An 18,889-nucleotide genomic window follows, 5' to 3' on the forward strand; every position below is an offset into this window, starting at 1 on the left:
GAGCTCTGTCATATTCTATGATTGTCTCTGAAGAGCGCGAGTCCTCACACGAAGCGCTGTGTGAAGTACAGACTGTCCGGATTGTCAACACATCCCACCGCTGTAGATGAGACGCAAACTACGGTTTCTCGACTGGATAACCAGTCTCGCTAGTAAAGTTTTGATGGATGAAGACTGCAATCAAGGTAAAGACGATTGCGGTGGCGTACAGGAGTCGTACAGTAAGCATGCGTGAGTCCGTTATAATAATGCGTGTACTGATCGCACATTGTATTTATGCACAGGCACAGACATTTCCGTACATTGTTTCCACAAACATTTACGATAGTGTTTTGATTTGTCATGTTTATGTTGCTGTGTTTAGTTATACTGAATGGATCCGTGTACTGTAGTAGATATATGCAGTTTATTGGTTTTTGGCATCTCCATGTGGTCCTGTTCGGTATCGCAACTTGGCTTCTCTAAAATGTAAAAAAGCTCTTTGCAGTTGCACTGTACAAATAGGCTACTATACAATTCAGATTTTTTTTAAGCATTTTTTTTTTCTTTCATATGTGCTTATATGCGCTCATTTTGGGGTCTTTTTTTGGAAAGACATCTAAAATTATCTTGAAAAAAGCTTGCAGAAAATACAGATTTTTGAGAATCACCCTTCAATCTTTCGGTTTTCTTTGCTGGATATAGCAAATGATGACAAAATAAACATTTGGAACAAGATAAATGGTCTATGCTTAATTTCATGAAGTGTGTGATTAATCGCGATTAATCACAGAAAAAGGGTGTGATTAATTAGATTAAATTTTTTTATCAATTGACAGCCCTAAAAAAAACCTAAGTTGAGGTTTATTAATGGTGCACTGAATGAGGTCTGGCTTATGAGGTGCAAGAATTTCTTCAAATAATAAGCAGGAGGAAAAACATGAGAGACGTGACAGGCAGACAAATGACAAGTGAGGTCTGTTCTGTACCCGTTTGTGGGATCTTGTGGCACATTCCTCCAGCATGTCTGCTGCCTTCATCTTGCCCTGTCTGTGGTACAGAGTGGCTAGATTCTTCAGTGTCGTATTTATGATCGGACTGCAGACAAAACAACACATCCAGTGAGGAAGGATACAAAACCAAGAGAACAAAAAAAAAAAAAAAAAAAAAAAAAAATCAAGCAAATGTCAAGAGTGCAACAAAAACTTAATAGGCTTAATTCTTGATTTATTTCTTTTGATTTTGTGATTTTTTTTTGGCATTTCGACACATTCATCTTCTTCATGTATTCCATGTCTGGTTAAAAACGCTGTTTGACGATGTGAGGACTATATGAATATATTCCATCAGGTGGTTTGTGATCATTAATATATGTGTCTGTCTGATTTATGGCACCAAGATCTTACTAAGAATCAAATGCAGGCAGCTTTAAGAACATAATGCTCTCCTGCAGCTTTGTGATGTGTTTGCGGTACCTGTTGACTTTACTGGCTTTGTACCCGCCTCCATGTTTTTCGTACAGCGTGTTGTCACTGAGTTCCCCCTGAATATCAGCAGACAGACAGTTTGAGTGACAGCAGATGGGCAGAAACACAAACACTCGTTTCATCCACAACACACACCTTGCTCACCTCCTCTCTTTCCTCAGCGTGCATCCAGATGGGTCTGTTTTCAGCTGGAAACAGACACACAAGTAACATCATTACTCATCATGCTGTGGGACAGTAGGCTCTCTAATACAGCCTCATGATTGGGCCAGTTTTCAAAAGGAATGTGACAAGCCAAATGTGTCATCTCATAATGTTTGCAGTCATTATGTCTGCAAACATTAACCATTAATTAGAAAAAACAAAAACAAAAAAAATCAAATTTGTTAAAAACTGAAGCTCAGAAATGTGCTTTATTGTTTTATTAGATGTGTCTCAGGTTCAGCCCCTGAGCACAAGGGATGTGTGCCTCTGTCCATCTTTGTTACCCTTTAACACTGATCTACTATAGTCTGATTAATACTGTAAGTGCAAAGTAAAGTAAATTTAAAGAGAAAAAGAAAAAAAACTTCAAAACTTTCATTTTTATGTCTTATTACAGAATTTATAACAAATAAGATGTTTGTTTTATATAAAAGCTACAGCAGCATCCATTTCAGATCTATCCGAACGCACCATTTCAACATTGTGTGGGCTGCACCCCTGTTTGTACTTTACCTGTTCTATCAAAAAATTAAGAAAAAAAAATTGACAGCTCACCGTCCACCAATCCCAACTCCTTCTCATGAGCACTGGTCAGAATCTCTTTGTAAAGAATCTCAGCTTCTTTATATTTGCCTTGTTTGAAAAGGCAGGATGCCTGCAAAGAGACAAGGAATATTTCACTGCTTCATACAATGGAGAGTGAATGGAGTGAATGTGAGCATGGCTGAGGATTTGACAGGTATGAATCCAAGTGTGTGGAGAACAACCAATGGCTGATAAGAGAACATCACATCAACTCCACAGAAACAACACAAGTTTTAGTGGAAATATTCATATATTCATTTCCTCAGTGACACACCTGCAGTTTTGATTAATGTGGTCTAATGTGGTCTATAGAATCTCACATTGTTTTCTAGCAGATCAAGCGGTTTGACAAACTAACCAGGTTGTTCTTGGTTTCGGCCACATTGGGGTCATCTGGGCCGAGTTTGCATTCATAGATCTTCAGAGCTCTGCGGTAATAACATTCCACCTCCTCAAACTTGCCCTGATCCTGACAAACCTGGGCCAGATTATTCAACTGCTTCGCTACATCTGGATGATCTTTCCCCAACACCTGAAAGACAGACAGAGAGACAGACAGGTCAATCATGTCCCTTCATTCATGTGGTCTGTGTATAATGACTCTAAACTGTATAACTGTTTGCTAATTTTCTACTTTTGTGTTTCTTGCATCACATTTCATTAGACATGTTAAAATATTTCACACTTAAATCAATAGTCCTGCTCTATGTCAAGGTTTGTGTGGGATTGTCTGACCCAACCAGACAGAGTTTAGTCACAAATAACAAAAAAAAACAGTTATGGTACTAAAGTAAAACTGACATGCAGAATTTCACATATGATGTGACAACAGGACTTTCACTGACCTTCTCTCGGATCTCCAGCGCTCGTCTACACAATGGCTCAGCCTCCTTATACTGGCCTCGTTTCCCGTACAGCACAGCCAGATTATTGAGAGTAGCTTCCACCTGAAACACAATGACACACAACATCTTGATGAGATACAGTATGACATTTCACCTTTATGATACATGAGCAAATCCAGCTGACCATTTGAGGTTTGTATTTTAGAGCTCAATAATTCATAATTAACATTCATCTAATGCTCCAAATTCATTAACCACTAAGACATCTGAGATGCTTTTGAAAGAATTTGCATCCTTTCACCAGCCTTTGCTTTGGGATTTAATAAATGCATATAATTGTAATAAAACACTTTTGAGCTGTGATAAAGTCTTTCTAATTACAATTATATTTTCTAGCATCTCTTTTGTTGCTATTTTCTACTCATAAAAGATGTTAAATAATTTCCCATCAATTGCTCAAATCAACATTTATTTCACTTACTGCAGGATGGTCTTTCCCAAGTGTCTTTTCTCTGATGGAGAGAACATCATTCAGCAAGCGATGAGCTTCTTTATATTTTTGCTGATCTCTGAAACAGACAAACAGAGATATTTATTCCTATAATTCAGATGCATGATGTTATTGATTCTGCTGTTTCTTAATTCTGAGTGGAAAAGCCACTTTCAACTCCACTTAAACCAAATGTTAAAATCCAGCGGTCTAAAATTCAGACCGCTGATTCAACAGACATCGTCAATCCAGAATGTGAAGTTGCATTTCTTCATATCATGACAAACACATGCTCCTCATCCTCACCCAGTGAAGCAGGACTTTTTCTCACCTGTACATGAGCGCCAGGATGTTGAGCATGGTGGCCACTTTGGGATGGTCGTGTCCATAGTCTTTCTCCAGCTCCTCCAGAGCCTTTCTGCAGAGCGGCACGGCCACAGCATACCGGCCCTGAGCTGCGTACTCTTTCACTAGGTTATGAAGGGTTCTGCGGCGGGCACTAATCTCATAGTTGCCCTGCTGACCAGCTGCACTATTGTCTTGGAGCTGCACTGCAGAGGTCAAAGGTCAGAGGCAGGGTTAGTGTGAAAGGATTGACAACATCTCACATCTGAGGGTTTAACAGTGACATTCACATACTTCCTTTCATTGTATGAATGTGCTCCTCCTCATCATTGGGAAGGAGATCATTCAATGGGTCCTGGACAGACAGATCTTCTGCAGACTCACTGTTCTGGACGATGTCCTGCATCTTCTTCCAGACTCTGAAGGGCAGGTTGCCCAAGTAACGCGGCACATCAATCAAAGCTCCAGAAGGAGTCTGTGGATCTGGCTGTGATGAGATCTGGACTCTGGAAGAACATTCAGGATCAGAACTGCAGTGACTTTGGATCAGAAGCAGAGAGAGCAGAGATCACTCACCTTTTCATTGAGACTGGAAACTCCTGCAGAACAAACACACCATTGATCATCAATCAATCAATCAATCAATCAATCATCTGAAATCAGACCTTCAGAAAGCAGACGTCACTGGCTTTCATCATCTCCTCCATGTCTTTGATTGACTGTGAAAGAGCTGAGATGTGTCTGTTGATCTTCTCCAGCTTCTCCTTCATCATCTGCTTCTTCTGCTCCTCTTCCTCCCTCAGTGCAGTGATTGTAGCTTCTTCTTCATCTCTGAGAAACTGATGAAGCTTCTCAAACTGCTGTTTAATCTGACGCTCTGTGTGCTCAGCTTGAGACTGAAATCAAATCACTTTCACTTCAATCATCTAAAAGACACAATCTATTCTGGAGCAGCATGAAGAGTGAATGACTAAATGTGGGTTAGTTAACTACAACTTTAAATTTACTAACACTGTAGCAGAAGATGTTCAGTGTCTGCAGGTGCAAATACACATTGTACACAGCAGGGTGCATATATACAAATATACATCACTACTTGATAAAGATAAAGGGTAAATAAAGGTTTTTTTTTTTTCTTGACCATAGATGGCACAAAATCTCAAATCAGCACTTTTGATGAATGGCCTCACTCTTTGTGAGATTTGTGAGATTTAGTCAGTCAAAGCTGTTTTGAGATTAATTTATCTAGTTTTGTGCCTCTGGAAAAAAGTGATCTATGGCATTGTATTATGCTGAATATTAAAGGTTTTTACATTAATTTGTTAATGAGGGATCTGTCGACACATCAGCATTTTGTGGAGTACAAGTTATAGTTTTCCTGTTTTTAAGTAAAAAGATCAAACTAGACCCTTGGGGTAAAATGGGATATTTTCACCAAATTAGCAACATTGCTTTAAACATCTTTTAAACATCTTTTTGCTCATGTTTTCCTCAGGTATAGATGCATATTGTCAATACAGTTTACAAATATGATTATATATCTACATGCTCTTAAATGATTAGCTGAATGCTGGACAATAAATGTTGGGGCGCTACTAGCCAATATATGATTCCTGCTTGAGCGTAGTCCTGCCAACTAGCAACCAACATCAGAAACTTTGTTTACGCAAATGGTTATATTTCCCCTCGCACTGCCATTATGCGAAATAAACTTCTTAATACGAATTAAGTCATTTTTAAAAGTGAGAGGAACACAACGATCCAGTTATAATGGTTGCTGTTGCCCTGAAATAATTTGTATATACAACAGTCATCAATATCTTTCATCTGTTTCCCATAATAGAAAGATAATACATTTTAAATGTATATTTCTAAAATGTAATTCCATATACTTTGAGTAAACGGTAACACTTTACAATAAGGTTCATTAGTTAACTACTTTAGTTAACATGAACTAAGCATGAACAATACATCTACAGCATTTATTAATCTTAGCTAATGTTAATTCCAACATTTACTAATGCATTATTAAAATCAAAAGTTGTGCTTGTTAACATTAGTTAATGCTCTGTGAATAAACATGAACTAACAATGAACGATTGTATTTTATTAACTAACATTAACAAAGATTAATAAATTATGTAATAAATGTATTGTTCATTGTTTGTTCATGTTAGTTAATACATTAACTAACATTAACTAATGGAACCTTATTGTAAAGTGTAAACTATGGTGTAAATTACTTTATGTAACGGTGTGATGAAAACTTAAATAATTATTATATTTTATCTAAAATACATGCATTCAACGTTTCTGTCTTCTAGTCAAAAAAGGTCAAATTTGGAAATGTCAAGAATCAGTGCTCACCTTGATGTGTTCAACTGTTTCTTCAAACTGTCCTTTCATTGTTTCTCCATGTGTAAGTTTCTCTTGTAAGGACTTCAGTGCTGTATTGAGCTCCTCCTGGAATTTAAAATGAAAATCAATATAACACTGGAGACTTATGTAATATGTTCATGTAATATATATGAGCGAAATGGTACTGAGAAGTTTAGCTTTAATCCTCAGAAATAAATCTGACTCACCTTATATGATGACACAACTTCACTGATGGGTCTGAATTTATGATTGTCATGTTGCTGTGAAGTAAAGCACACTAAACACACCGGCTGTTTGTCCTCCAGACAGAAGAGTTTGAGTTTCTCACTGTGTAAACTGCAGAGCTCCTCAGATCCTGATGAACGGCTCTCTTTTCTCTCCATCAGGAACGACTCACACAAGTTTTGTAACACAAGATTTAATGGAGGTTCATGTCTTGACAATCTCCTGCAGACAGGACACTCCTGAGTTTCCTTGGTTCTCCAGAACTGTTGAAGACACTCTTTACAGACACTGTGACTACATGATAAAACAACAGGATCCTTGAAGATTTCATAACACACAGGACAAGAAAAATCATCTGCAGACAGTGAAGCCATTTTCACTCTTTGAGCTCCAGCGATCTAAACTTTACTTTCACTTTCTGAATGATGTTGCAAAAATGAATAACCACAAGAATCACAAATATCTGCTGTCTGTTTAGAAACAAACTTCTCAAAAATCCTTCTTGAAAGTATTTCTCTTCTTTCTCTACTGATCACTAATTCCTTTATGTTTTTGTCGACAGTCAGTATGACAGAAAGGAGAAATATTAAGACAGTCACTTCCTGGTAAGTGCTGTAAGAGGGTGGAGTTTCTGGTTCTTTATCATACTGCCTGTTTGGGTCTCATGTTTGTTAACTCTTTGTCTGCCTTATTTGACCCTGGATAGTGAATTAAAATATTAAAGAAGATTTGTCATCGGACATCTGATGTTAAAATACTTCAGTACACGGATACATGACATGTCTTTATGATTATATTTGAAAATCTCTATTTTTGTACCCAGAATAAAGAGAGATCAACCCTCCACCTTGCCAGATGTTTCTATAAAGAGCTTCAACCCAAGTGTCAAGAATCCCGACAGAAACCATCTAAAGTGGTGGCATCACAGGATAAACTGAGCTCTGACCTGATGCTTTACCAACTATATGAGGGTTTTAATTCCAGACTAGAAATATAAAAATATATTTATTTAATAATAAATATAAAAATAATATCTGAACAGCAAAGGACTGTTTACAATTCTGAAACATACTCAACATAAAAGGCCATATTATCAGCTGATTGACACATTATTACACACGGGATGAAGGGATGGAAAGAAACTGTTCTGGTGCTTCAGTTCTCTATGAATACGCTTAAATACACTTAATACACTGTCCATTTAAAGTTAATGACAGAATTAGGGAATTTTTTAACTGTCCACTTGGATTAAACATTGGAAACATGATAATGTTTACTGACTATCGAATGGTAAGATACTAAGATGGGCAAACCACACACACCAGAAGAATTGCAAGACAGTGTCAGTGAAGGTGGTTGTGAATGTGTGTAGATGTGTGTTAGTTACAGGATCAGAGAATGACACTGTTCCTCTGTCACAGTCCAGATCAACTCTCACACGCTCAAGATCCTGTTCAAACTGTCTGTATGTCACACTCCAGACATCAGTATTAAAGGGGTCATATGATGCGATTTAAATTTTTCCTTTCTCTTTGGAGTGTTACAAGCTCTTGGTGCATAAAGAAGATCTGTAAAGTTGCAAAGACTAAAGTCTCAAATCCAAAGAGACATTCTTTATAATGTGTTTTTTTAACCTTAAACCGCATAAACACATTTCATTACACCAAATACACCAAATAATGTTCTTTTTAGCAACATCATATGACCCCTTTAAAGAAATCCCGTCCCTTCCTTTGGTTTGATGCTGTAGTTACTCCAACACTCCAGCATAGACTCTCTTTAACCTCCACATCCCAGCAATATGTTCCTGAGTTAAAACCCTCTGAACCCAGAACACAGGAATAATCATCAAATCTTTCTGGATTATCAGGAAGGGGTTGGTTCTTACTGTCTTTCGCACTGGTCAGATCATCAGACAGGATGAGAAGTGGATGAGCAGTGTTTGGATCCAGAATCACAGGAGCTGAAGAGACACTATCAACAGCTGCTTTTAATCTGATGTTCATATAATGATCAGGAGTGAACCAAACACAGATTATGAATTATGACACTCGTCCTATTGATCAAACACAGACATCTTTAAATCTGTGAATCTTCCCTCATGCATCATTTCCAGTGTGTGTGTGTGTAAGAGCTCTGGGCCCGTATTTATCAAGCCTCTGAGTATTACTCTCAAGAACGCTGGTAAGAATTGACTTGAGTGTAAAAAAAATTCATGGCTCAGAGCTGCGCTTAAAACTTAGTTATCTAGCATATCGGTTGTAATTTAAGCGATGTGTAGGACTAAATCTTAAGTGTCAGTCTTAGAGTTGATTCACGACACTTTGCTGTGCCACAAACGGGATTTTGGATGACGAAATACGCATGGACCAATCACTGAATAGATTTCCTTATTTAAGAATATTCTCAGATAAATTCACATTGAATGGTTAAATTCCTAATAGGAGTTTACATTTAACACACATTTGACAATAAAGAATTTTCAAGAGAATACATAATGTTAAGGAAACGAATCGTCATAACAACCTTAATTTAGGGTTGTGCCGATAGACGATAGTATCGACGATAGTCAGAGATATCGCCTGTGGCTTTTTTCTTAGACGACAGCAAGACGATTATTATTATTATTATCCGTCAAAAATATAGGCGCCTATCTTTAGTGATGCAGCGCGGAGAGCCGCTTCAGAAACTTGCCGCGGCGCAGCTGGTGAGTAACCAGGATCAGCTCCGGTGGCCGTGTCGGAGCCGTAACGCACCGCAGACGTGTGCAGTGTAAATTAGGGGTAAGAGATTTATTCATGATACAGTGTAGGTAGCTTCACTGTTTATAACGGGAGTGCTTTTAAAGAGCATATAACACTCGCGCTAGACTGAAGTCAGTTATGATGTTCTTTGGTAATGTAAATATTCTTTGCTCGTTTCTGTTTGAATAACTGAGGATGTAACTGTTTTATTAACTGCTCGTCGTCAAACATTTCAAGAACATTCTTCCTCTCCTGAAAGATTCGCGCACGTCTCTGTCTCCTCAGCGCCATCACAAGCCCCTGCTGGCAACTCCTAACCACTTGAGAGACCTCTCGAGCTTGATAAATACGAGCCCTGGACTCTGGAAGAACATTCAGGATCAGAACTGCAGTGGCTTTGGATCAGAAGCAGAGAGAGCAGAGACAGCAGCAGATCACTCACCTTTCCATTGAGACTGGAAACTCCTGCAGAACAAACACACCATTGATTATTAACAGCTCAATCAATCAATCAATCAATCCATGATGTGTCGAGTTCCTCCTAGATTTGAAAAAAAAAAAAACTGAATATAGTGAAGAGAATACAATGATCACACAGTGCCATGAAAACGTATTTGTCTGTATTTATCCTGATTTCTTCTGTTTTTGTGTTTATCTCATAGTAAATGGATTGAAAAATTAAAACCTAACATAAAAAGGCAACCGGAGTAAAAACAAAATACAGTTTGTAACCATTAGTTAATTCAAAGGTCTTACGCAGTAATACACTTATACACTAAATAAAATCCAGAAATTAAGAGTAAGCAGGTAACCGAAATATGTCAGTCCTGGCAAAAGCAGTCTCATGTACAGTACTCCAAAGAAGCACAAGCAAGAGCCATTATCTCCAAATGGGAACAACTCAACACAGTAGCAAATCTTCCCAGAAGTGGCTCATCCAATATGTCACAAAAGACCCAAGGACAACATCGAGGGAATTGCATTTTTCTTCTCTCTACCAGAAAAGGTGATTGTCTGATCATTCAGTAAGTCCAATTCTGTTTTAGACATGATTTCAATGGAGATGCTGTAGAAGGATGTTAAATTGGCTTTTTATGCTTGAAAACTGTCCAGTGGCTGAACTAAAGCAGTACCGCAAAGAAGAGTGGGCCAAAATCCCACCGCAGCGCTGTGAAAGACTGATCTCCAGTTATTACTGCTAAAGGGCCATTTAGTTTTTTACATGGGCAAAAGATGTAGGACAGCTTTTATTTTTGCTTAAAAACTGTAATCTGTTTACTCAGGTTGCCTTTGTATATTTCATTTGAAGATCTAAAACGATTTAGTATGAGATATAGACAAAACAGTGTATCAGTATGGGCCAAATATTTTTTCACAGCACAGTATATGTCATGTGAAGTTGAGTAAAATGGCAGCGAGAAATGTCTGTACTTATGACTATTTATTGTTTACATGAAACAAGAGACACTGTCTTACCTTATATGATGGAACAACCTCATTAATGGGTTTGAATGTATGATTGATGTGTTTTTGTGAGTTAACACACTCTCCACACACAGGCTGTCTGTCCTCCAGACAGAAGAGTTTGAGTTTCTCACTGTGTAAACTGCAGATCTCCTCAGATCCTGATGAACGACTCACACAAGTTTTTTAACACTAGATTACATGGAGGACGATCATTTGAGGATCTTCTCCTGCAGACAGCACACTCAGTTTCTTTGGTTGAGATCGTGCTCTAGGGGGAACCGGCCCTGTTGAGGGGGCACAAATCAGATCTTTTGCCCCCTTGTGGTGCCAGACCTGCTGAGATGTGTGTTTCTACTGTATGTCACTAGATTAACAGAAATTGTGCTTTAATGTCTTCGAGTCCCCAGTGAGCAGCCGAATGTGACTGTGGGAAGGACAAAAACTACTGAATCAGACTCAGCTGACCAAACCCTTCCTTCTGTGACAACAAAACTAATGTCCAAATGACAGTAATGTATAGTCATGTATTTCATTCAGTGGTCATTTGTCTGATATACGTGACTGGTCGCATCTGGATGTTAACTGAAGTCAAGGGTCAAGAGCCCAACTAAAGCAAACACTAACCAACATAATGGTGACATTAAACAAAACATTTTCAATTAACCACAAGTGAACAGCACTATATGAAGTGTTTTGAGTGACATGGAGTGGGGAATGAGTCACAGAACCATTATTTGATGAAATTTGAAGAAAAGAAAAAAACCCCCCCCTGAAATTTCAACCACAGCCACCAGATGGTTCTAGAGCATTACTTAATTTGACATTTCCACATAGGTATAGATCTTTTCACACGTTATTTTATTTAGACGTTATAAAATAATTATTATAAAAATTAAAATGACTTTGTCAAAGTTTAAAATTTTTTTGGACTGAAGTATAATTTTTTTGCAATTACATGCAAAAATCACAGTCATTTGTGTATTAGTGCGTTTATGTGTGTTTGCATTTGTTCTCAATCGTGGATGTGTTGTGGTGTCCATCATTTATGTGTGTTGTGCATTGTAGCTGATTTTTATTTGACAAATTATGTAAGAGAGAGCCACTTGTGTAATGTCACTTTTCAATTTCTTATGAGTGCGTTTTGTGGGGGTTCAGTGTCTTGCTCAAGGGCACCTCAGTCATGGTATTGAGGGTGGAAAAGAGCGCTGTATATTCACTCCCCCCAGTACTGAGAATCCAACCTGCAAACTTTGGGTAACAAGTCCGATTCTCTAACCATTAGGCCACGAATGACCTTTTCACATGGACCCTTTTAACATTTCCATATTTCTCAAAGGGGGAGGTCCTCACAGTTGGGTTAACTTCTATAGTGGTCAAAAGAAACTACAACAAATACCATTTTTGCGACCCCACTGGCTCCAATAGCAAAAGGGGGAAAAAAAATCTATGATAGCGTTTCTATGACTTTCCAAAAGATAAATAAATTAGGACTGCACCCACTAACAATTTAAGTTCAAAAAGAGCCATTAAATTTCATACCCATTTACAAATAGTGATACACAGGCCCTCCAAGAGGGAAGAGAGACCCTCTCAGACTTTATAATCTGAAACATGTCCAGCTGAACCCCTGAACAAAACCCCCAGTAAGACCAAATCAAATTATTAAAACAAATATTATTAAAAAAATATCTAAAACATTAAACAGATATAACAGCTAAACAAGGTAAATGCCCCCACTGCACACAGAATGTGTGCCCTAATTATACACAAATGAGGAAAACCTTTTCCCACCATCACAAACCATGAAAAATATCTTATAACCCTGACAGCTGCTAGGAGAAACCTTGGCACTCCCAAACCTAAACACCAGTGAAGTCCTGTCACAATGAAAGAGTAAAACTGGACAAAGAGTAATAATAGGACCAATGACCGGACAGTAACCGCGCAACATACTGCATAGAAACATCTGAGTCAATAAATCGAATCATTAAATATTTTCACTATTTCTTTCTTATAAGCATTTATATGGTTATATCCTATTTTTTTTATATAAAATGAGGGCAACAGTATGTGTAACTGCAGTTTGCAGATTTACATGAGAAATTACACTGTATTTACACTTTCATTATTTACAATTTAAAACACAATTAGAAAATGACTTTTTTTTTCAGTACACAAGAAAATGCTACTCTGTTTAATGATGAATATATTTTTTTGTTGCTGAACATGTTTATGGTCAGCTGCTGTTGTGGTTTATGCTCATTATGCCTCGTTCCCACAGGAACTGTAGCTTGAACTTTTACCTTCAGAGACGGTAAAAGTTTCCAACCTTTGGATATTGACCGACTGCACTGACACAATTAGATCTCTTGCTTTCGTACAGGCAATAAGGAAAGAAACATCTAAGCATGATGAAACCTCGACATACAGGTATCACATTTTATTATAAATATTGTCTTTATGTTTGTTACATTAAATATAAAGGTGAGATGCAACAATGAATGATGGTCTTAATCAAGAATATGAGCTGCGATAACAAAAGTTAGTTTTACTTATCTCTTTTGTCGCAGAACATATTCTGTGTGTAAAAGTTTTGAGAAGCATAAATATTTACTGTTTATTTCTATCACAACACAACTGAAGTATTCACATAACAATCTGTATTTAATTTATGTATGACAAATTTATTTAATTTATGTATGGCAAAACATATTTTCACAACGGTAAGGTGTGTCACTCACCACGCTTTTATCTAAAGTGACTTCAGGAAGACAGTGCAGACTGGTGGGATAATCACAGTCTATGCTGAATCTATTGCAGGACAATGAACAGACGGACATCACGAGTCAGAAAAGATGATCAGCTGAAGGCTAAAGAAACAGACAGAGGAGAGAACAGACCTTCAACATGTCCAGCAGAGAGGACAGAGGTGAGAATCACAGACAAATCTAAATGTCCATTTAGTGAAAGTTACAATTAGTAAAATTCCTCAGGGTAACAACACTGACAATCACAAAAATATACTATACTTTGAATCAGTTTTTTTCAGCATCTCACACAGAATTGTCCATAGACGTTTTCTATTGGTTCATGTTAATGTGATAAAGGAGTCAGTTTTAAGTACTTTAAGAGTTTTATTTTATACAGTGATTGTTGCCCACAATCCTGCTCCCAGGAGAAGATGGAGCAAAGAAGAACCTCCTGGGAGTTTGTATTTCTATAGATGAAAAAATACATGAAGTGAATAAGAGTGTTTGGAAATTATGGGAAGTTTATCATGATTTCTGATGTCACTCTTTGCAGTGAGGATCGTTCTGCTGGGGAAGAACATGTCAGAAAACAATCGAGTGGGAAACTTTATATTAGGACGAGCAGCGTTTGACAGTGAAGCTCCTCCAGATGTTGTAGAGGGAGTCGGAGGAAGACTGAAGGACAGACATGTGACCCTCATCAACAGTCCTCAGCTGCTCCAGACAAACATCTCAGATCATCAGATTACACAGACAGTGAGAGAGTGTGTGTATCTGTCTGATCCAGGACCTCATGTGATCGTGCTGCTCCTCAAAAATGAGCAGTGTTCAACAGAAGATCAAGGGTGTGTGGAGAAAGTGCTGCACTCTTTCTCTGAGCAGGTTTTTCAACACACCATGGTGATCACCACACAAAAGTCCACGGAAACCAATCATATCCTACAGAAAATCATTCAAAAATGCTTCAACAGACTCTTCAGTCTGCAGAGAAGCAGCTCTTTTGATAATCTTCTGCAGACGTTTGAGGACATTGTACAAATGAATGAAGGACATCACCTGGTTTGTGCTGAACATGGAAGTTCACAGTATTTGACAATGAAGCAAAAGGCCATTGAAAGATGTGAGTGTGACAATATGATTTTTGTAATGATTTATGAACTGGGCTACTTAACTAATAGTAGTATTAACAAATTAATTGAAACTGACTATTATTTTATTACACACACAGGCTAAGCTGGGCACAATACCACAGTCTTACCATATCATAGATTTAGGCTGGTTTGACTTAAAGGTATTCCTTAGGGGGAATTTTAGAGTATTGCAACAAACATCATAACCATCTGTCATGTTTCCATAGTAACAAAATCTTTTAAAACAAACTTATTAAAGGGGATGTTGAGCAGAAGACGAAAGCCTGGCATGAGATACATACATTCAAGCTCATAGTGGATGTGATGAAAAAAAATTTTCCCGAGCTTTTTTGTTCCCTTAATTCTTCTATGTTGAAATGCTTACTATGGGACATTGCTGTAACACATACTGAACCAGAACTTAAGAGAACACTTAAGAAATTAAGGGCAAATATTTAATGACAACCTTGAGGTACCTTAAGTGGACCCTTATTTATTTTTTATTTTTTTTATACAAACACAATAGGACGGGTACTCAGTCCTGCTCCTGGAGAGCTACATTCCTACAAAGTTTTGTTAAAAAAACATCTGAACCAGCTAATCAAGGCTTTTTGTTTAGATGAATAGCTTGAAGCCCTTCCTGTCTGCATGGCGTCGATCCCAATGGTTAAGCACCCACAGAAAAACGTGGGTATGTATGGAAAAAAGGTAACGTATGTAACCATCGTTCCCTGAAGGAGGGAACGTAGACCTCACGTTGGTAACCGACGAATTGGGGATCTCGCTTAGAGAGACCAATCCACTTCGAGTGTAAACGAGCCAATGTTCATTCAGTTGGTCACTCTTGACGTCACGTCGGTGACCGATGAATTGGGATCCCTACCAAAGCCCCATGGATGCTGCCCCTTCCAGTGCCCTGTGCGAGCCTCCTGCGCCCCTTTTTGGTGTAGGCCGGGGCTCGCAACAAGAAGACCAGTCACTGTTGTCGTAGCACTACCCACTCAGTGAGATTGGATAACACTAAGAAAACGTACCCGTTCCACTTGGAACAGGAATGTTGTGGTAGCCCCCGGATACTGGCTCCACACGAAGGTTATAGAATCTAGCGAACGTGTTGGAGGTCGCTCAGCCCGCAGCTCTACAAATATCTGTCAACGAGGTGCCACGAGCCAGTGCCCAGGAGGATGCAACACTTCTAGTAGAGTGAGCTCGCAACCTGAGCGGGCAGGGCACACCCTGTGCCTGATAAGCCAGGGTGATGGCATCCACAATCCAGTGGGCCATCCTCTACTTAGAGATGGCCTTCCCCTTCTGCCGGCCTCCATAACAGACAAAGAGCTGGTCTGAGGTCCTAAAGCTTTGTGTACAGTCTACATACCATCTCAAGGTTCGGACAGGACCTCCTCCGGAGGCAGCGCTTGCAGGTTCACTACCTGATCCCTGAAGGGGGTAGTAAGAACCTTGGGCACATAGCCGGGCCGGGGCCTCAGGATTACCTGGGAGTCAGCCGGCCCAAACTCTAGGCACAAATCATCAACCGAAAATGCGTGCAGGTCCCCTACCCTCTTGATGGAGGCCAATGCAAGCAGGAGCAGAGCTTTCATTGACAGAAACTTCAGCTCGACTGTCTGCAAAGGCTCAAATGGGCCCTGCTGTAGTGCTTTGAGCACTAGAGACAAGTCCCAAGAGGGTATAGAGGGGGGCCGGGGAGGATTTAATCTTCTCGCCCCCACCTAAGGAACCTGATGACCAGGTCATGCTTCCCTTCCGACTTCCCTTCCACTGGGTTATGGTTAGCAGCAATCGCAGTGACATAGACTTTAAGGGTGGAGGGAGACAGCCTTCGCTCCAACCCTTGCTGCAAAAAGGAAAGCACGACCCTGATCGGGCATTTCCGGGGGTCTTCTCTGTGAGAAGAACATCACTCGACGAACAGGTTCCACTCCAAGGTGTAATCGTGTCTCAACTACCTCTTGGGGTAGGTCACCAAGAACCTCCGCGTCCCGTCCAGGGACCAGACATGAAGTTTCCAGAGGTCTGGACGCGGGTGCCACAGGGTGCCCCGTCTCTGAGTCAGTAGATCCTTCCTCAGAGGAATCTGCCAGGGAGGGGCTGCCACGGGGTGAAGGTTTGGCGACAGGCCGGTGTAACTTGGACCCAGTGAGTGCCACGCTGCCATGCCCACCTCAGAACTCGGCCATGAAGCCAGTGCTGAAGCGGTCTCATATGAAGCAGCCCCAGTGGTGTAACTGCCGCTGCAGCTGCCATATGCCTCAGGAGTCTCTGAAATTGTTTCAGTGGGACCGCTGTCCTGCCCTTCAGTTCAGCACCGACCGCGCACGTTCCTCTGTGAGGCGTGCTGTCTGTTCGACCGAAGCCAACTCCATACCGAGAAAAGAGATCCTCTGTGTCGGGAAGAGTTTGCTCTTTTCCCAGTTGACCCGAAGACCCAACTAGCTGAGGTGCCGGAGCACCTCAAGTCCCTGTGCTCGCACAACTGATCCCGAAACTGTGCTAGTATAAGCCAAATGTCGAGATAGTTGAGGATGCGAACACCCTGCTCTCTGAGGGGAACAAGAGCACCCTCCGCAACTTTCGTGAAGACACGGGGAGACAGGGACAGCCCGAAGGGCAGGACCTTGTACTGATATGCACGTCCTTCGAACGCGAACCGCAGAAATGGTCTGTGGTGCGGAAGGATCGACACATGAAAGTACGCATCCTTCAGGTCGATCGCTACAAACCAATCCCGGGGACATATGCACCCGAAGATGTGTTTCTGCGTCAACGTCTTGAACGGTAACCAGTGAAGGGCCCGGTTCAAGATGCTCAGATCCAAGATTGGTCGTAACCCACCGCCTTTCTTGGGTACAATGAAGTAGGGGCTGTAAAACCTCATCTTCATATCGGCTGGAGGGACCGACTCTATCGTGTCCTTCGCCCGTGGAACTGTGATCTCGGCACGCAAGACAGGAGCATCGGCCACCTTCACTGCCTTGAAGCAGATGCCACTGAACTTGGGGGGACGCCGGGCGAACTGAATCGCATAGCTGAGGCTGATGGTCTGCAGAAGCCAGCGAGATGGGCTGGGTAGCGCTAGCCAGGCACCCAGATACCGTGCAAGCAGGACCAGCGGAACCACCCCCGTACAGCGAGGTGGAACGCAGGGACCCAACTCGGGCGGCTTGTGAGCGGACCGAAGAGGGGTCTGAGTGTGCGGTGCAACGCTTACCTGGTTCCACGGTTTGGCAGAGGGTGCGTGAGTAGGGCTTTTCCAAGGCCTGGTGACCTTCGTCGCTCGGAGCGCGAGGTCAGTAGCGGTTTGGAGCTCTTTCAGAACTTCCAGATCGTGACCACCCTCGTGCAGGTCCTTCAGTGCCTTGGACTGATGAACCTGCAGGAACGTCATAGCGTGTAAGGCGGAGGCAGCTTCTCCACAAGCTGTATAAGCACCGCCAGTCAGACCAGACGAATGCCTACAGGCCCGGGAGGGGAGCGACGGGTTTCCCCGCCAGGAGGAGGCGGTCTTAGGACACATCTGCATCGCTACCGACTGCTCCACTGGGGGGATCGCCGTATACCCCCTAGCTGCACCCCCGTCAAGGGTGGTGAGGGAGGAGGAACCAGCAGGTCTGTTTCTGGCAGTAAAAGTTGCCGTCCATGACCTGGTGAGCTCCTCATGCACCTCCGGGAAGAAAGGCACTGGGGCAGGGTGCTGAGAGTGCTGGGCAGTGCGAGCCACCCCAAGAAACCTCGAGGGTTTGGGACGCGGTGGAGGTTTCCACTCGAGCATAGCCGACATCTCCGGATCCGATCCAGGCGTTGCCACCGTCCCGGAGGGCGGCAACGCAGTCGAATCTTCCTCTCCAGAGAGCTCTCCCTCCGATGCAGTGATCGACATCCGGTTGTTGGGAGGAGCACTGAAGGATACTGCTGGTACGCCCAGGGCCCAGCACGCTCCTTTGGCGGCTCGACTGGTTGCGAAGCGCTAGAGGAGTGGTGGTTGGTTCTAGGGGTCGACCGATTATCGGCCTGGCCGATTATCGACGCCGATATTAAGCATTTTTATGATTATCGGTATCGGTCATTTTCAAAACCGATTCGCCGATAAAATAACTTAATTTTGAAACGCGCTATTTGGCTCTGATGCAGCCTGTCAGAACTCACCACTCTGTGGCCTAAAGCAGTCTCTGCCCACCGCTCATCTGATTTGTTGGGAGTCATCAGTCCGACAAATCAGTGCGGAATTCACTCTCACC

At 41.2% G+C, this 18,889-nt stretch overlaps 1 protein-coding gene and 1 pseudogene across 3 annotated transcripts in view; one reads left to right on the forward strand and one right to left on the reverse strand.

Moving 5' to 3' along the window:
• Positions 1-9,762, reverse strand: part of LOC107751624 (kinesin light chain 1-like) — a 35,599-nt gene extending 25,837 nt beyond the window's left edge. The window contains exons 1-13 of one of the 3 annotated variants that reach the window (XM_016567363.1): positions 6,521-7,138; positions 6,303-6,398; positions 4,601-4,831; positions 4,512-4,534; positions 4,230-4,441; positions 3,922-4,141; positions 3,582-3,669; positions 3,101-3,202; positions 2,614-2,787; positions 2,226-2,325; positions 1,602-1,654; positions 1,455-1,522; positions 969-1,077 (exon numbers count right to left, since the gene is read on the reverse strand). In XM_016567363.1, the coding sequence (XP_016422849.1) occupies positions 969-1,077; positions 1,455-1,522; positions 1,602-1,654; positions 2,226-2,325; positions 2,614-2,787; positions 3,101-3,202; positions 3,582-3,669; positions 3,922-4,141; positions 4,230-4,441; positions 4,512-4,534; positions 4,601-4,831; positions 6,303-6,398; positions 6,521-6,913 (1,869 nt within the window). In that variant the 5' untranslated portion in view covers positions 6,914-7,138. Of the gene's footprint in view, positions 1-968; positions 1,078-1,454; positions 1,523-1,601; positions 1,655-2,225; positions 2,326-2,613; positions 2,788-3,100; positions 3,203-3,581; positions 3,670-3,921; positions 4,142-4,229; positions 4,442-4,511; positions 4,535-4,600; positions 4,832-6,302; positions 6,399-6,520; positions 7,139-9,725 lie in introns of those variants that run through there. The other 2 variants (XM_016567365.1, XM_016567364.1) reach the window with 2 other exon arrangements.
• A 3,895-nt stretch (positions 9,763-13,657) lies between these two features.
• The window catches only part of LOC107751650 (FK506-binding protein 5-like), a 13,019-nt pseudogene continuing 7,787 nt past the window's right edge, over positions 13,658-18,889 (forward strand).

This window comes from Sinocyclocheilus rhinocerous, unplaced genomic scaffold (genome assembly GCF_001515625.1).
Source record: "Sinocyclocheilus rhinocerous isolate Xijiao unplaced genomic scaffold, SAMN03320098_v1.1 scaffold1553, whole genome shotgun sequence".
NCBI classification, from domain to species: domain Eukaryota; kingdom Metazoa; phylum Chordata; class Actinopteri; order Cypriniformes; family Cyprinidae; genus Sinocyclocheilus; species Sinocyclocheilus rhinocerous.